The 14,575-nt window shown below is 50.8% G+C and overlaps 2 protein-coding genes across 2 annotated transcripts in view; one reads left to right on the top strand and one right to left on the bottom strand.

Moving 5' to 3' along the window:
- The window catches only part of gpx3 (glutathione peroxidase 3), a 28,047-nt gene extending 26,731 nt beyond the window's left edge, over nt 1-1,316 (top strand). Inside the window, exon 6 of the mRNA XM_080201258.1 lies at nt 174-1,316. Coding sequence (XP_080057384.1) covers nt 174-392 — 219 coding nt within the window. The 3' untranslated portion in view covers nt 393-1,316. The remainder of the gene's footprint in view (nt 1-173) is intronic.
- A 4,624-nt stretch (nt 1,317-5,940) lies between these two features.
- tnip1 (TNFAIP3 interacting protein 1) overlaps nt 5,941-14,575 on the bottom strand; it is a 47,449-nt gene continuing 38,814 nt past the window's right edge. The window contains 4 exon segments of the mRNA XM_080201263.1: nt 5,941-6,172; nt 8,441-8,525; nt 9,788-9,964; nt 12,373-12,453. Of these exon segments, the coding sequence (XP_080057389.1) occupies nt 6,135-6,172; nt 8,441-8,525; nt 9,788-9,964; nt 12,373-12,453 (381 nt within the window). The 3' untranslated portion in view covers nt 5,941-6,134.

The raw sequence follows: 14,575 nt of genomic DNA, 5'->3' as shown, positions 1-14,575 counted from the left end.
ATGGGTGATGAGTGTCCAAACTGCAACGTGGAGGGATGTTCGGGAATTAACTGCGATTCCGTGATGTTGCCTTCTTAGGCGTGACAGGTTAGAGGTCAGAGGGGAGAATGAGGGAAGATTAGTCACGACTATTCAATGATCCAACCGTATATCCTTGTTATTGTTCTGAACAGAATGCCTGCCCCCCAGTGGGAGACAATTTTGGAAACACCGACAGGCTGTTCTGGCAACCCCTCAAACTCTCTGACATCAAGTGGAATTTTGAGAAGTTTCTCGTTGGCCCCAATGGCAAAGTTGTTCGACGTTGGTTTCCTCGAGTTCCCGTGTCTGTTGTCAGGGAGGATATCATCCAATACCTGAGGTCCATGCACGTCCAACAAAAACTCATCTAAATGCTGTTTGCAAAGCTTTATTTTTGCCCATGTAATTATATGTTGGTTCAAATTAGCTAAGTGAACTTTGTAAATGTTATTCCCCTTCCATGGGACCTCCCCTCCCTTGGCGCTATTATTTCTTCGCATTCTCCCCCCTATCCCTTTCATGCTCTCTCTCTCTCTCTCTCTCTCTTGCTTCACTTGCCCTCCCCATCATGCTCTCTGCCCCTATACCCACTTTCCCCTTGACTCACTCATCATTTCCCCCACCTCATATCTTTACCCCTTCACTACCCCCTTCAAGCTCCCTCCCCCTTGTGTCAGCCACTCCACTTCCTGCTGTCACCACTCCCCGCCTCTCCTTCACTCTCTCTATTTCCAACCTTCCCTCCTCTTCACTCATCACCTCCTCTCCGTTCACTTCCGGCCCTCCACACTCCTCCCACACACACATCACGAGGGGAAGTTACCCAAACAGAAACTCTCACCAGGCCCGTCATTGAAGAGGGGCAAGGAGCAGTGGTTCACCCGAGGATGTAGCTTAGGCCCCTGTTGCCTGGAGAGGATTTCTACCGAAATGCTAAACCTATTTCTTTGCCAGTCATTTACCTAACTTGAACCATCACGACACACGCTGGAACTGTATATATTATTACTTCATCGCTTTTACTGTCTTGAGCTCTCAGATATCCTGTGTGGCGGGGAGGGGGTTGGGGAGAGAACGGCTGAGTGAAGATCAGGTCGAAAAGCAGGCACTCCTTGCCAGGTCTGGTCTGAAGCTGTGTGAAGGCAGGTTCAGCCCTTTAGTGCATTCAGGCTGTCCCGTCACTTTGCACAGAGCATGTTACCTCCACCTATTCTGCAGCTCCTGCCTGTCCATCAGGGATATCAACAAGTCATTGAAAACGCATACACAACTGATAATAAACTACCTTTCACAAACTGTGTGTCACCTGGAGAGTTTTTCCTTTGAAACAGCAGGTCTGCCTCTAGTTGCTACCCAGTGCCAGGGCTTGAGACATCTCACATTTAAAGTTAAAGATTTAACGTTTATTTATTACTGTCACAAGTAGGCTTACGTTAACACTGCAATGAAGTTACTGTGAAAATCCTCTAGTCGCCACACTCCAGCGCCTGTTTGGGAGAATTTAGCACGGCTGATCCACCTAACCAGACTGTGGGAGGAAACTGGAGCACCCGGAGGAAACCCACGCAAACACGGGGAGAATGTGCACACTCCACACAGATAGTGACCCAAGGTCCCCAGTGCTGTGGGGCAGCAGTGCCAATCACGATGCCACCGTGCCACTCTAGGCGAAGTAGGTAGCACCCTAGGTAGCAGCAGTCATTTGATTTGAATTTTACACTGTCTGAAGGAGCAAATAGTGGGTCAAAACTTAAAATTTTAAACTTAAATAAAGGCAATTATGAGGCATGAAATGGAACCAGCTAAAGTGAACTGATGAATGAGATTAAGCTTTCAGTCAATAGGGACGTAGGGACAGACATTTAAAGGGATATTTCAGAACATACAGAATAGATGCATTCCAATGATACATTCCAATGGGACCCATCATCCACGGGTAGCTAAAGAAGTTAAAGACAGGATCAAAAAGAAAGAAAAAGCATATAGTTACACAAGGATGGCTGGCAGGTACAAGATTGTAAAAAGTCTGACAACACCAGGTTTTAGTCCAACCTATTTATTTGATAATATACTCACAAGCTTTCGAGGGGACTGCCTCTTCGTCAGGTGAATGGAGAGTTCTGGCCTCAGACAGAGCATAGTCTAAACTGTCTGTGCTTTATATGCTCTGTCTGAGGCCAGAACTCTCCATTCACCTGACGAAGAGGCAGTCCCCTCGAAAGCTTGTGAGTATATTATCAAATAAATAGGTTGGACTAAAACCTGGTGTTGTCAGACTTTTTACTGTGTTTATGCCAGGCCAACGCCGGCATACCCACATCGAGGTACAAGATTGAACAGAGTATAAAAACAAATCAAAGACTAAAAGATTAATATGGAGGGAAAAATTAGTTTCTCACATTTTCCCAATCATTCCCCAATTTTATTTTCCCAGTAGAATTCAGCCTGATACTTACTGCTGCTCCCAATGATGCCCCCATGAGCACTCAGCAGCCTCGTTCCGAGGAAAACGCAAGCTGGGGAAGGCTCAGGACGAGGTCGAGTCCACACACTGGTCTGAAGGCCCCTCTGCTCCCACCCAGCTCCATCTCTAGTAGGGTGCGAAGGAGCAGCAATGCTCCCACCATTCTGGCTTCCCTCAAAGTGAGTCCAGGGGCCTCCCCAATCTCGGGCCTTGCCCCCCCTCTGGTCTGCGGCCTTGCCCCCCCTCTGGCCTCGGGCCTTGCCTGAGGTTATCCTCCTTGATGGCCTTGACATTCCAAGTAATCCCAGACTATTTCCTGCTCCCATTTTTTGGGTGTCCAGTGGGGGCAATTTGAGTGACTGCTTTATTAAGATGAGCCACATTGCCCCAGAGCCTCGCACTGAGCACCCTAAGGACATTGCCCCTCACCCATCACAACTCAACCCCCACTTGTCCTAAACATCCAGTAACATTCAGGGGCAGTGGAGCAGTCACAATTGCTGCTTTAAGCTCACAGCTTGGTAGTTCCTTTGATTCCGTGTCCTCACTAAGGGTTCAGACAGGCAGGAATTTGTGAACTCAGTGGTATGTCATTATCACTTCCTTCCATTCCTGTGGCTTTCAACAGTTCACACCAGGCCACTGGCCAAGTCCTAAAGCACACCCACAGCCAGGAAGTGAAATGTTTACAGCAGAGAATCATTTGCTTCAGCATTTTCCAGACTATCACAGCACCCCATCAAATCCCACCACAGCCGCTCTCTAAAACAGGCTTCCGAAATCTGCAACAACAAAAGGCCACTCGACCCATCAATCCTGCTGCTACTACACAACAGCTATGTGGGTCTCTGACCACCCCCCCCCACCCCCCATTCCCCACAGTCTGTGTACAATGGGTAAGACCACGAGAGCCAAACTTACCAAACACATAAATGTACTGTCATCTCTGGCTTGCATCAGGAACAGGAATCTGACCCATCATTCCTCCCTTCCCTGGCAATGGTTGGAGACAGGGTATCACAGCACATTGCTCCAGGGAGTGTGACAGTCTCCCCTGTACAGTCCTGTTTGAGTTTGCACAGACCAAAGGAATCAAACCTCTAGGTCTCCCCGATTAATCATAGAATCCCTGCAGTGCAGGAGGCCATTCAGCCCACAGTCCTCATCGACAACAATCCCACCTATCCCCATAACCCCACATATTTACCCTAGCTAATGCCCCTGATACTATGGGGCCATTTAGCTTAGCCAATCCACCTAACCCATACATCTTCTTGGTTCCGGCTCTTCTGGTTCATGCTCTTGGTTCTTATTAAAGGAATTAAGGGTTACGGTGAGCAGGCAGGTAAGTGGAACTCAGTCCATGAAAAGATCATCTCATGGTCTTATTGAATGGCGGAACAGGCTTGAGGGGCCGGATAGCCTACCCCTTTTCCTAGTTCTTATCTTTAGATTTTGGGAGGAAACTGGAACACCTGGAGGAAACCCACACAGACACGGGGAGAATGTGCAAACTCCACACAGACAATGGCCCAAAGCTGGAATTGAACCCAGGTCCCTGGTGCTGTGAGGCAGCAGTGCTAACCACCATGCTACCCATTCTGCCATTGAGTGTCCCAGATGAAGACTGGGTGCACTATTTCCCCATCACCATCCCTCACCTCTCGCAACAATAACTAATGAGCACATTGCTCAATTTGGAAGAAAGGAGAGAGACGCTACATTCAATCACCATTTATTCAAAGAGATCAGAAATTGTTACACTCAACAACTGTGGAACAAACTTGTAGCCTGGTGGCCTTTCCAGCTGTCCCGAGGTGAAGCCCATCACAACTGCACGTCTCTAACTGCTTCACTGGAAATACACACAGCAACGTTTCAGGGACAGGCTCAACGCAGAAGAGGGGAAGGTGGAGGAGAAACCATTCATCTCCACAAGGCAAATTCGGACAAACCACTTTGAAAAGGAAAGGCAAGTTGTTGAATTGGATTTGGATCCGGGCAAACAGGTTTCAGAGAGCGAGGAAGGGACAGAAAGAGAGAATGTGTACTGATCTAACGCCTTTCACCCACTCACCTCAGGATACTCCCCAAAACTGCTTTACAGCCAATGAAGTCATTGTAAAATGTGAACTGTGCAATTTGTGCACAGTGACAATGGCTGTACCTCACGTCTTTGTAAAGCAGTGTGGCTGAAGGAGGAGGATAGGAACATAGTTTCATCGTATAGCATTCGGCTCATTGCCACTGGCTGTCCTCTCTCTGAAAGATGGCAATTGAGTTCCATTTTCCAGTGTTTGATTGACTCCCTTTTCTAAGAGGTTACAGATTCCAGTCTCTGCACATTAACAGACTCCAGGCATATGGCGGTGGGGGTTGGGGGGGGGGGGGGGGGGGGAGGAGAGTGCGGGGGGAAGTTGATGAAGGGGAAAGGATCTAGAGTATGGGGTGATAGTGAGGGGAGGGGAGTGGTGGAGGGGGCAAAGAGTGTCAAGTGGGGAAGGGATGTGGGTGCGCGGATACAGAGCGGGGAACCTACAAATGAATCAGTGACAAATCAGCCCAGGTTTAACATGAACAACATGAGCCCAGTGCAACAGATTTGGACACAGGCTGGGGCGAGGGGACGTGGGAATTTGTGAAGTACCCGCAGGATGATGAGGACGCAGTGAGGGGAGCAGGTTCTGGCGAGGATGTGAGGGGTTTCACAGCCTGCAGGGTCCTTGGGAAGGGTGTGATTGGAATGGGCGGGAGATGGGGATATAGCGCTCCGACAGGATGGACCGGGGGAAGGTCACACCCTATTCACACCAATGGACGTATAAGCACAAATTCTTATCAGGTTATCCTCTTACTGGAAAGAGGAGACTGCTGAAGAACCCACTCCTTCGATAGAGGGTTTGACATGTCGGTGGAGGGGGGAAAATCTCAACCCCACCAAATATTCTCAATACTTGGAAGAGAATGAAACTGGTCCTTACCCGAAGTATTACCACCTTGTCTTGGCAATATGCTATCAGAATTCTACACTCATCTGTTTAAAAACCTTGTAATGTGCTTGGGGGGGGGGGTGGGGATAGTATGGGGAAGATGTCATGGGGCGCTCCTGACTTGGTTCCTCATCATCTACTGGGTTGACGTCTTTGGTGTGTCTCAAAAGGTAAATGGTTCACGGCATTAACCATGCGGACTATCAGCGCCTCGCTAAAAGGCAGCAAGAATATTCCGGCATTTTTTGCGCCCAAATGTCTGGGAGTGGAATCCAGCTGGTCAGCTATGGGACAGGAGGGGGACGGGGGATTGGGATAGAGCGAGAGTTTGTTACAGTCTGAGCAGCTTCGGAGGCAGTCTCCAGAAACAGATTTTTAAAGCAGCTTCTCCTCGGTGCCTCTGCACCACAAGCATTGAAAGCGTCCCCCCCCTCCCTCCTCCCCCCCCCAACCACCAACCCAACCCAACCCAACCCAACCCACATGGTTGGTGCGGTACGTAGGAATATATACGACATGAAATACATCACAAACAACCTCAAACTCAAGACACCTCTGCAATCCGCTCGGCAAGGGAGGAATGCCAGGCCTTGCTGCCGCCCTGGGACATCACTTGGAACGTTCCGCTGGTCTCGTTAGACGACTGGAGCTCTCATCCCTCAGTGCTGCTCTTTGCCAAGCCTGGGAGAGGTAGGTTCTGGCAAGGAGAGGAAAAAATCAAACGAGTCCGTCAATATGTAGGAGTGCCGAGAATCTGTGACACAGGAAGAGTTCGCAGTGACATTCAGAATTTCACGACCATAAGAAATAGGAGCAGGAGTAGGCCATTTTCAGCATTTATTAAGACCATGGCTGAGATGGCAGTCACAAACTTCACTTCTCTTCGTAACCCTTAATTCCCCAACTAGTTGAGATTAAAATCATACAACACAGAAGGAGGCCATTCAGCCCATTACGGCTCTTCTGGCTCTCTGAAAGAACAATCCAATTCTGTTCCCCTCTAATTAAATGTCTTCTGAAATTTCCGATTCAATCTCTTTCCGCGATGCTCTCGAGCAGTGAATTCCAGAGATGCAGTGTTTGTCGTGTGAAGAGAGATCGAACAGTTTAGGCCTATGCTCACTGGGATTCAGAAGGATGAGGGGAGATTAAATTGAGGTGTACAACTTGATAAAAGGTGCAGATAAAGTAGACGTGGAGCGGATGTCTCCTCTTGTGGGACATTCGAGGACAAGAGGTCACAGTCTTAGGATAATGGGCAGCAAATTTAAAACAGAGTTGAGGAGAAACGACTTCTCCCAGAGGGTTGTGAATCTGTGGAATTCTCCAGCCCAAAGTGGGGTGGATCCCGGGACAGTGAGTAAATTTAAGGAGGAGTTAGACAGGTTTTTAATTGGGTTGAAGGGTTACGGGGAGAAGGCAGGGCAATGGGGATGAGGAGCAGCAGAATCAACTTCAACAAACTGGAATGCAGATCACTGGAGATTCCAACCAGATCTCCCTGGGGATCCAGCAGAGAACAAGGTTACCCAATCCTGAGCTCAGGCTCAGTGGGGGAAACTCCGACCCCGAGTGAGGGGGTCTGTGGGGGAAACTCCAACCCCGAGCGAGAGGGTCCGTGGGGGAAACTCCGACCCCGAGCTAGGGGGTCTGTGGGGGAAACTCTCAACCCGAGCGAGGGGGCCCGTGGGGGAAACTCTCACCCCAAGCGAGGGGGCCCGTGGGGGAAACTCTCACCCCCGAGCGAGAGGGTCCGTGGGGGAAACTCTCACCCCCGAGTGAGGGGGTCCGTGGGGGAAACTCTCACCCCCGAGCGAGAGGGTCCGTGGGGGAAACTCTGACCCCGAGCGAGAGGGTCCGTGGGGGAAACTCTCACCCCCGAGTGAGAGGGTCCGTGGGGGAAACTCTGACCCCGAGCGAGAGGGTCCGTGGGGGAAACTCTGACCCCGAGCGAGATGGTCTGTGCTTTCACCACCCACTCGAGGGGCTAGGGCTAGCGCAGGAGAAGCCAGCCCTCGGACAAGCCCGTCTGCTCTGCCAGACAGGTACAAAAATAATAAAGCCACGGTCGTGAAGGAACGGTGGGGCCCACCCTGGTGGTCTGCGGCCAATTCCTCACCACCATCGCTGATGCCCTGGGTCATTGTAATATTAAATTCTTGTGGGATCTTGCTGTGCACAAACTGATCATCAGGCTTTCGACATTAAACCTCAAAGAGTAATTAACAGGCTGCGAAGCACTTTGGGATATCCTGGGAGGGTGACAGATACGACGGAAATGCAGCCACTCTGTCACCCACTGGGTGGGACTTTCCGGCTGGAAACTCCCACCCGAGGTCAACGGACCTTTGCATCGTCTGTGTCCCAGACGGCACGATTCTCATGGCGTGTGGGGCGGGAAAATTCCATCCCGTGTGTTTCCTTACACATGTGTCAGTATGTGTGTGAGCGTTTGTGTGCGTGTGTGTGTGTGCGCGCATAAGCGTGTCTCTCCCTGTGTGTTTGTGGGTATGTGTATATGCAAGCGTATATCTCTCTATCTCCCTGTGTGTGCGAGTGCTCCTGGCTGTGTATATGTATGCACGTGTGTCTGTCTGTGTCCCTGCAGTGTTAATGTAAGCCTACTTGTGACACCAATAAATAAATAAAATAGGATATTTTCTCTTCACCTGTTTTTAGGATGTTGATTGAGGGATAAATGTTGGTCAGGACACAGAGAGTTTTCTTACACATTAATCTCACAGAATCTTTATTATTTACCAAAACAAGTTAACTCAACCGTGTATCTGGGGATGGCACATCTAAGACTGCAGTGCTCTATCCATACTACCCCACCTGCACTCCCTCAAGTATCCCTCTGACAGTGCGGCACTCCCTCAGTTGGTTTGGAGTTGAATCTCTGCTAAACACGGATCCCGGATCCATCCCACAATTGCTAAAGTGTAAATGAAGCTGAAATTCTCACCTTTCCCATCTGCCTTGGGCCAGTCCGGTTCAGCAGTGTGCGGAATCCGGTTGGCCGGGTACGGAGCGTTCCATGGATTCTCCGACTGGGAATGGGATGAAAGGAAAAGAAAAATTAACACTTGCAAAAGGGGAAGGATGGAAAGGGGCAGGGAGCAGAAATCTGGGGAGAGTGTGGGAGGGAGAGGGAGAGTGGGACAGGGAAATAGAAAGTGGGGGGAGCGGAGAAAAAATAGGCAGGGAGAGAACGCAGAGCAGCGGGGGGTGGGGGGAGAGAAAGCAGAAAGGGGAAGAACACAGAGCAGGGGGGCAGAAAGAACGGGAGGTGGGAAGAGAGAAAGAGCGGGGGGAGAGGGAGAGAGAGAGCAAGCGGGGGGAGAGGGAGGGAGAGAGCAAGCGGAGGGAGAGGGAGAGAGAGAGCAAGCGGGGGGAGAGGGAGGGAGAGAGCAAGCGGGGGGAGAGGGAGGGAGAGGGAGAGAGAAAGAGAGAGCGGGGGAGAGAGAGAGAGAGCAGGGGGAGAGAGAGAGAGAGCAGGGGGAGAGAGAGAGAGAGCAGGGGGAGAGAGAGAGAGAGCAGGGGGAGAGAGAGAGAGAGAGCGGGGGAGAGAGAGCGGGGGAGAGAGAGAGAGAGCAGGGGGAGAGAGAGAGAGAGCAGTGGGAGAGAGAGAGAGAGCAGGGGGAGAGAGAGAGAGAGAGAGAGCAGGGGGAGAGAGAGAGAGAGCAGGGGGAGAGAGAGAGAGAGCAGGGGGAGAGAGAGAGAGAGCAGGGGGAGAGAGAGAGAGAGAGCAGGGGGAGAGAGAGAGAGAGAGAGAGAGCGGGGGAGAGAGAGAGAGCAGGGGGAGAGAGAGTGCAGGATGGAGAGTGCGCGGGTAGGGCGGGAGGGAGAGAATGGGGGTGGGGTGGGGTGAGAGAGGGTGGTTGGAACACAGAGCACGGGGAGAGAGAAAGTGGGAGGGGAGTAAGAGAGAGAAGCATGGGGGTGGAGAGAGAGAGAGAGAGAGAGAGAGAGAGAGAGAAATGGGATTAGCTGAAGACTGAAGAATTATATTTAAAAATAAGCACAACACTGCAGATACCGTGAGGGGAGCCTAGTGATACTGAGTGGGAGGGGTGGGGGGGGTGCGTTGTGAGGTGGGATCCTGACGATTTGAAGAATTAAATTGAAGCAACTGGTTTTAACAGAAGGGTTTATAATCAGCGCCCCATTTTAAATGAAGTCCCGAGTATACATGGATTGAGGAGGAATGTGGGTTTAAATGGGGGAGGAAGGGTGCTGGATGTGACTGGAGCTGTAATACACGTGGATGTATTCAGTGTGGGAGGTTCAGGTGCTGCCAGTCGGTGCCTACCGCTCTGTAATGTGCGTGGGCAGCGCTGGGTCCAGCCGGCGGGTAGCGGATCTGCCAATCGTAGCCTCCGTAGACAGCAGGGTGAGGGTGGGGAGCGTACTGTATTTGGAAGGGAGATGGGCAGTACGCTCCGTGTGCCCCGGGGGGTGGGTCCGATGCCCGTCTCTCACTCGGCACCTGTGAAAGCAACCAAACCGGTGTCAGCGAGAAAGCTCCATCACCGAGAGATTCCCGTGTCGTTACCGCGTCAATGCCAACTTTCATTTGTATGGAACCCGTCACCATCCCACAAGGCTTGACAGCGAATTAAATACTACAATGAGGTCACAATTGGGAGCACTGCAACCAATCAGCAAGTTCACACAATTAGATAAATAAACAGGGAATCTTTTTTTAAACTGAAGCTAATTAAGGAATGCGACAGGACAGAGTAGAGAATGTCTGCTAATCTTCCTCGGAATGTATCACGGGAGCTTCAAGATTTCACTGGGGTGATCTAATAACTTTTTCTAATAACCCCGTTGCTTCTCTGCCTTTTTCAAATTAATTCATAGAGTCATAGAGGTTTACAGCACGGAAACAGGCCCTTCGGCCCAACTGGTCCAAGCCGCCGTTTTTTCTCAAAAACCCCAAAGCTAATCCCAATTGCCCGCATTTGGCTCATACCCAACATACCCGTATAACTGTCTAAACACTTCTTAAAAAACAAAGTTGTTCCCGCCTCTACTACTACCTTTGGCAGCTCGTTCCAGACACTCACCACCCTCTGTGTGAAAAAAATTGTCCCTCTGGACCCTTTTATATCTCTCCCCTCGCCCCTTAAACCTATGCCCTCTAGTTTTAGACTCCCCTACCTTTGGGAAAAGATATTGACTATCCAGCTGATCTGTGCCCCTCATTATTTTATAGACCTCTATAAGATCACCCCTCAGCCTCCTACGCTCCAGGGAAAAAAGTCCCAGCCTCTCTTCATAACTCAAACCATCATGTCCCAATAACACCCGAGTAAATTGGTCACTCGGTTTGGTGAGATGTGTTTGCAGTGGATGACACATTACCCACTCTGCACTACCTAGGAGTTTAATATCACGTGCGAAGCCTCTGGCAGTGCAGCACTCCCCCACTAGCCCTGTCAGCCTAGGTTTAGCGCTCCCGGTTTCTGGTGGGGCTCGAACCCCCGACCTTCTCACTCAGGCGCTGGACAGTATTGGCGACTGAGCCCCGGCTAATGCCCAAGGGGTCCCTGCCCACCAACAGGCCCTGCTGCTGAAATCCAGTGTTGGGGTGGCTTGTGAAATCCGACATTCCGGCCTACAGAATTCCCACCGGGATGAGATTTGAAATGAATTCTCGGGTAGACTGGCAGGTTTAGCAAGAGTGAATTTATGGACAGGAGCGACATTGACAGCACAGGAGAGCTTAGTATCTGCGTCATCTCAAAAACAAGCAAACACGCAAACACACACAGACACTGACACACAGACGCACACTCAGAGACACAGAATTGCATCCCCTCACACTGCAAACTCCCAATGGTAACCCCCCAGGATGTTGATAACTGGAGATTCAGTGATGGTAATACCATTATATTTCAAGGAGAGGTGGTTAGACCCTTTACTGTCAGGGGTGATCAGGTCATTGCAACTTATCAATCCAAACCCGGATATTGGCCAGGTCTAGATGCCTACGGACACAAACTCCTTCAGCATCTGAGGAGTTATAAACAATGCTGAAGATAGGAACCTATAATGGAAGGAAGGTCATTGATGAAGCAGCTGAAGATGGTTGGGTCTAAGACACTACCCTGAGGAAGCCCCAGAGTGATGCTCTAAAGTTTGAAGTTTATTGATTAGTGTCACAAGTCAGCTTACGTTAACACTGCAATGAAGTTATTGTGAAAATCCCCTGGTCACCACACTCTGGCGCCTGTTCGGGAGAATTTAGCATGGCCAATGCACTTAACCAACCCGTCTTTCCGACTGCGGGAGGAAACCGGAGCACCCGGGGAAACCCACGCAGACACGGGGAGAACGTGCAAACTCCGCAGAGACAGTGACCCAAGCCAGGAATCGAACCCGGGTCCCTGGCGCTGTGAGGCAGCAGCGCTAACCACTGTGCCGCCCCCATCCTGGAGTGGAGACTGACCGCCAATCACCGCAACCATCTTCCTTCGTGTGATTCCAGCCAGCGGAGAGGTTCCCCCCCCCCCGATTCCCACTGACTCCAGTTTTGCTGGGGCTCCTTGATGCCACACTCGCTCAAATGCTGCCTCGATGTCAGGGACCGTCACTTTCACCTCACCTCTGGAGTCCAGATCTTTCAGATCAACTGCAAATTTCTAATCTGGGATTGGTAGATTTTTATTCTCCGTAGAAATAAAAGGGACATGAGGCAAGGCCGTGCGTGTGGCGTTAGCTCACAGATCAGCCACGGTGCACTGAAAAGCAGAACCAGCTCGAGGGGTGAATGGCCTCCTGCTGTTCCTGCGCGGCTCGGGTAATTGGCTTTGTATTTTGAACCCCGGTCTCCAGCTATCAGCCCCAGTCTTGGTGGCCACTCCCCACAGCCAGTGGGAAGCTCAGTACCTGTTTCTGGTGCTTCAGCAGTCTCTGAATTTTTTCCTTTTCCAACTTCTCCTTCTGATAATCTTCCTGATAAATTCCCAGCTAAGAAAGAGCAGACAAGAGAGCTGTAAGCAGCAGTTGCTGCGAGCGGGGACAGTACAGACACAAGAGACGAGGCAGAGAGACAAACGGAGAGAGAGTGTAATTGGAGCGAACCTCTCGTTTAACATAGTGACCCGGTTGAGTACAGATTGAGAAAGATTCCAGCCGCACTGGGAAACAATCCCAAACCTGGAGAAATGGGATAGATCGAGGGGAGGCAGGTAGCAACAACAACAAGAAACTGCATCAGTCCCTGAACAGGCGTGAGGGTCAGTAACTACAGTGTGTATATCATCCCACACTGCAGCCCCTCATTGATAAACTCCCTGGGCAACACAGAATCCCACAGGAGGCCATTCAGCCCATTGAATCTGCACTGACCACAATCCCACCCAGTCCCCATCCCCATAACCCCAGGCATTTACCCTAGCTCATCTCCCTGACACTAAGGGGCAATTTAGCACGGCCAATCCACCTAACCCGCTCGTCTTTGGACTGTGGGAGGAAACCGGAGCGCCCGGAGGAAACCCACGCAGACACGGGGAGAATGTGCAGACTCCACACAGACAGTGACCCGAGTCTGAAATTGAAACCCGGACCCCTGGAGCTGTGAGGCTCAGTGCAAACCACCGTGCTGGCCCACACTCACCTTTGAGTTTTCACCTCTTAAAGACAAATCATGTGTGTTCCATTGCTTGCTTTTTTTTTTGAGTTGATTATTTCATGGGGTCAGACACTGGGGTTTAAGGCAGGGTAGGATCTCCGGGCCGGCCCCTTCACCAGCCGTGTGCTAACCTTGGGAAGGAACAGTGGTGGAAATGCTTCGGAACAGAGCAGCGGGAAACTACAGCACCCGCCCCTGATCACAAAGCATCGCAAAAGGTGAGCAAGCCTCCCGTGGCATTGCTCATGGATAGAGAGGATGAACGAACGAACGAACTTGCATTTCGAAAGCACCTTTCTGCCCACAGGGAATCCCAGATTGCTGCACAGTCACCTTCCCGGTGTGCTGTTGCAGTGCAGGAAAGGCAGCAGGCAGTTTGTGCACAGCAAGATCCCATAAACACAAACATCAAAGTCTTAATCTAAGTTTTCTTTTTGCAATTGGGGAATGAATATTAGCTCGGGTCAAAAGGGGAGAACTCTCCTGTTCCTCTTCGAGTTAGCGATTGCGGGTACTTCACTGGATTTGTGGTCCTGGGTTCTGCCAGTGTTCCCATTCAATGACTGGGCAGGGATGAAAAATACGGAGTGCAGCTCAGCGGGTGGCACTCCCACCTCAAAAGGCAAAGGTCGTGGGTTCGAGTCCCACTCCATAGACCTGCACATGAAAATGTCAGCCAACTGCAGTGCTGAGGGAGTACTGCACTGTCAGAGATGCTGTCTTTCAAATGAGGTGTTAACCTCTCAGACAAGATGTGGCACAGTGGTTAAGTGCGAGGGACCCGGGTTCGATTCCCGGCCTGGGTCACTGTCTGTGTGGAGTTTGCACATTCTCCCCGTGTCTGCGTGGGTTTCCTCCGGTTTCCTCGCACAGTCAGAAAGACGTGCAGGTTAGGTGGATTGGCCGTGCTAAACTGCCCCTTCGTGTCAGGGGAACTAGCTGGGGTTAGTGCATGGGGTTGTGGGGATCAGGCCTAGGTGGGATAGTTGTCAGTGCAGGTTCAAGGGGCCAAATGGCCTCCTCCTGCAATGTAGGATTCTATGTGAAACGTATATTGAAGCAGAGACCCTCCCTCCCTGGTGCCAGGGGCAAGGTTTCTCCTTCAACCAACATCACAAAAACAATTCATTTGCACATTTATCACTATACCGCTTGTGGGAGCTTGCTATGCACAAAATGGCTGCCACATTCCTGACAGTAAAACTATGACAGCACTTCCAAAACACATTTCTACTGGCTGTAAAGCATGTCGGGAAGTAGTGGCAGGCGCTATAGAAATGCAAGTTCTAAATAACAAACGTGTGGACAGACTGAAACCCAGGTGACGTTAGGAAGCGCTGAGGCTACAGGGTTTCACCACGGATAATCCTGGTCACAGCTGTAACTCGGGAGAGAGAGAGACAGACAGGGACAGAGACAGAGACAGACAGGGACAGAGACAGACAGGGACAGGGACAG

This window comes from Carcharhinus amblyrhynchos, chromosome 13, assembly GCF_965287045.1.
Source record: "Carcharhinus amblyrhynchos chromosome 13, sCarAmb.v2.hapA, whole genome shotgun sequence".
Lineage (NCBI taxonomy): Eukaryota > Metazoa > Chordata > Chondrichthyes > Carcharhiniformes > Carcharhinidae > Carcharhinus > Carcharhinus amblyrhynchos.
The sequence above is the reverse complement of the archived record's forward strand: the minus strand, read 5'-3'. Positions and strand labels throughout refer to the sequence as shown.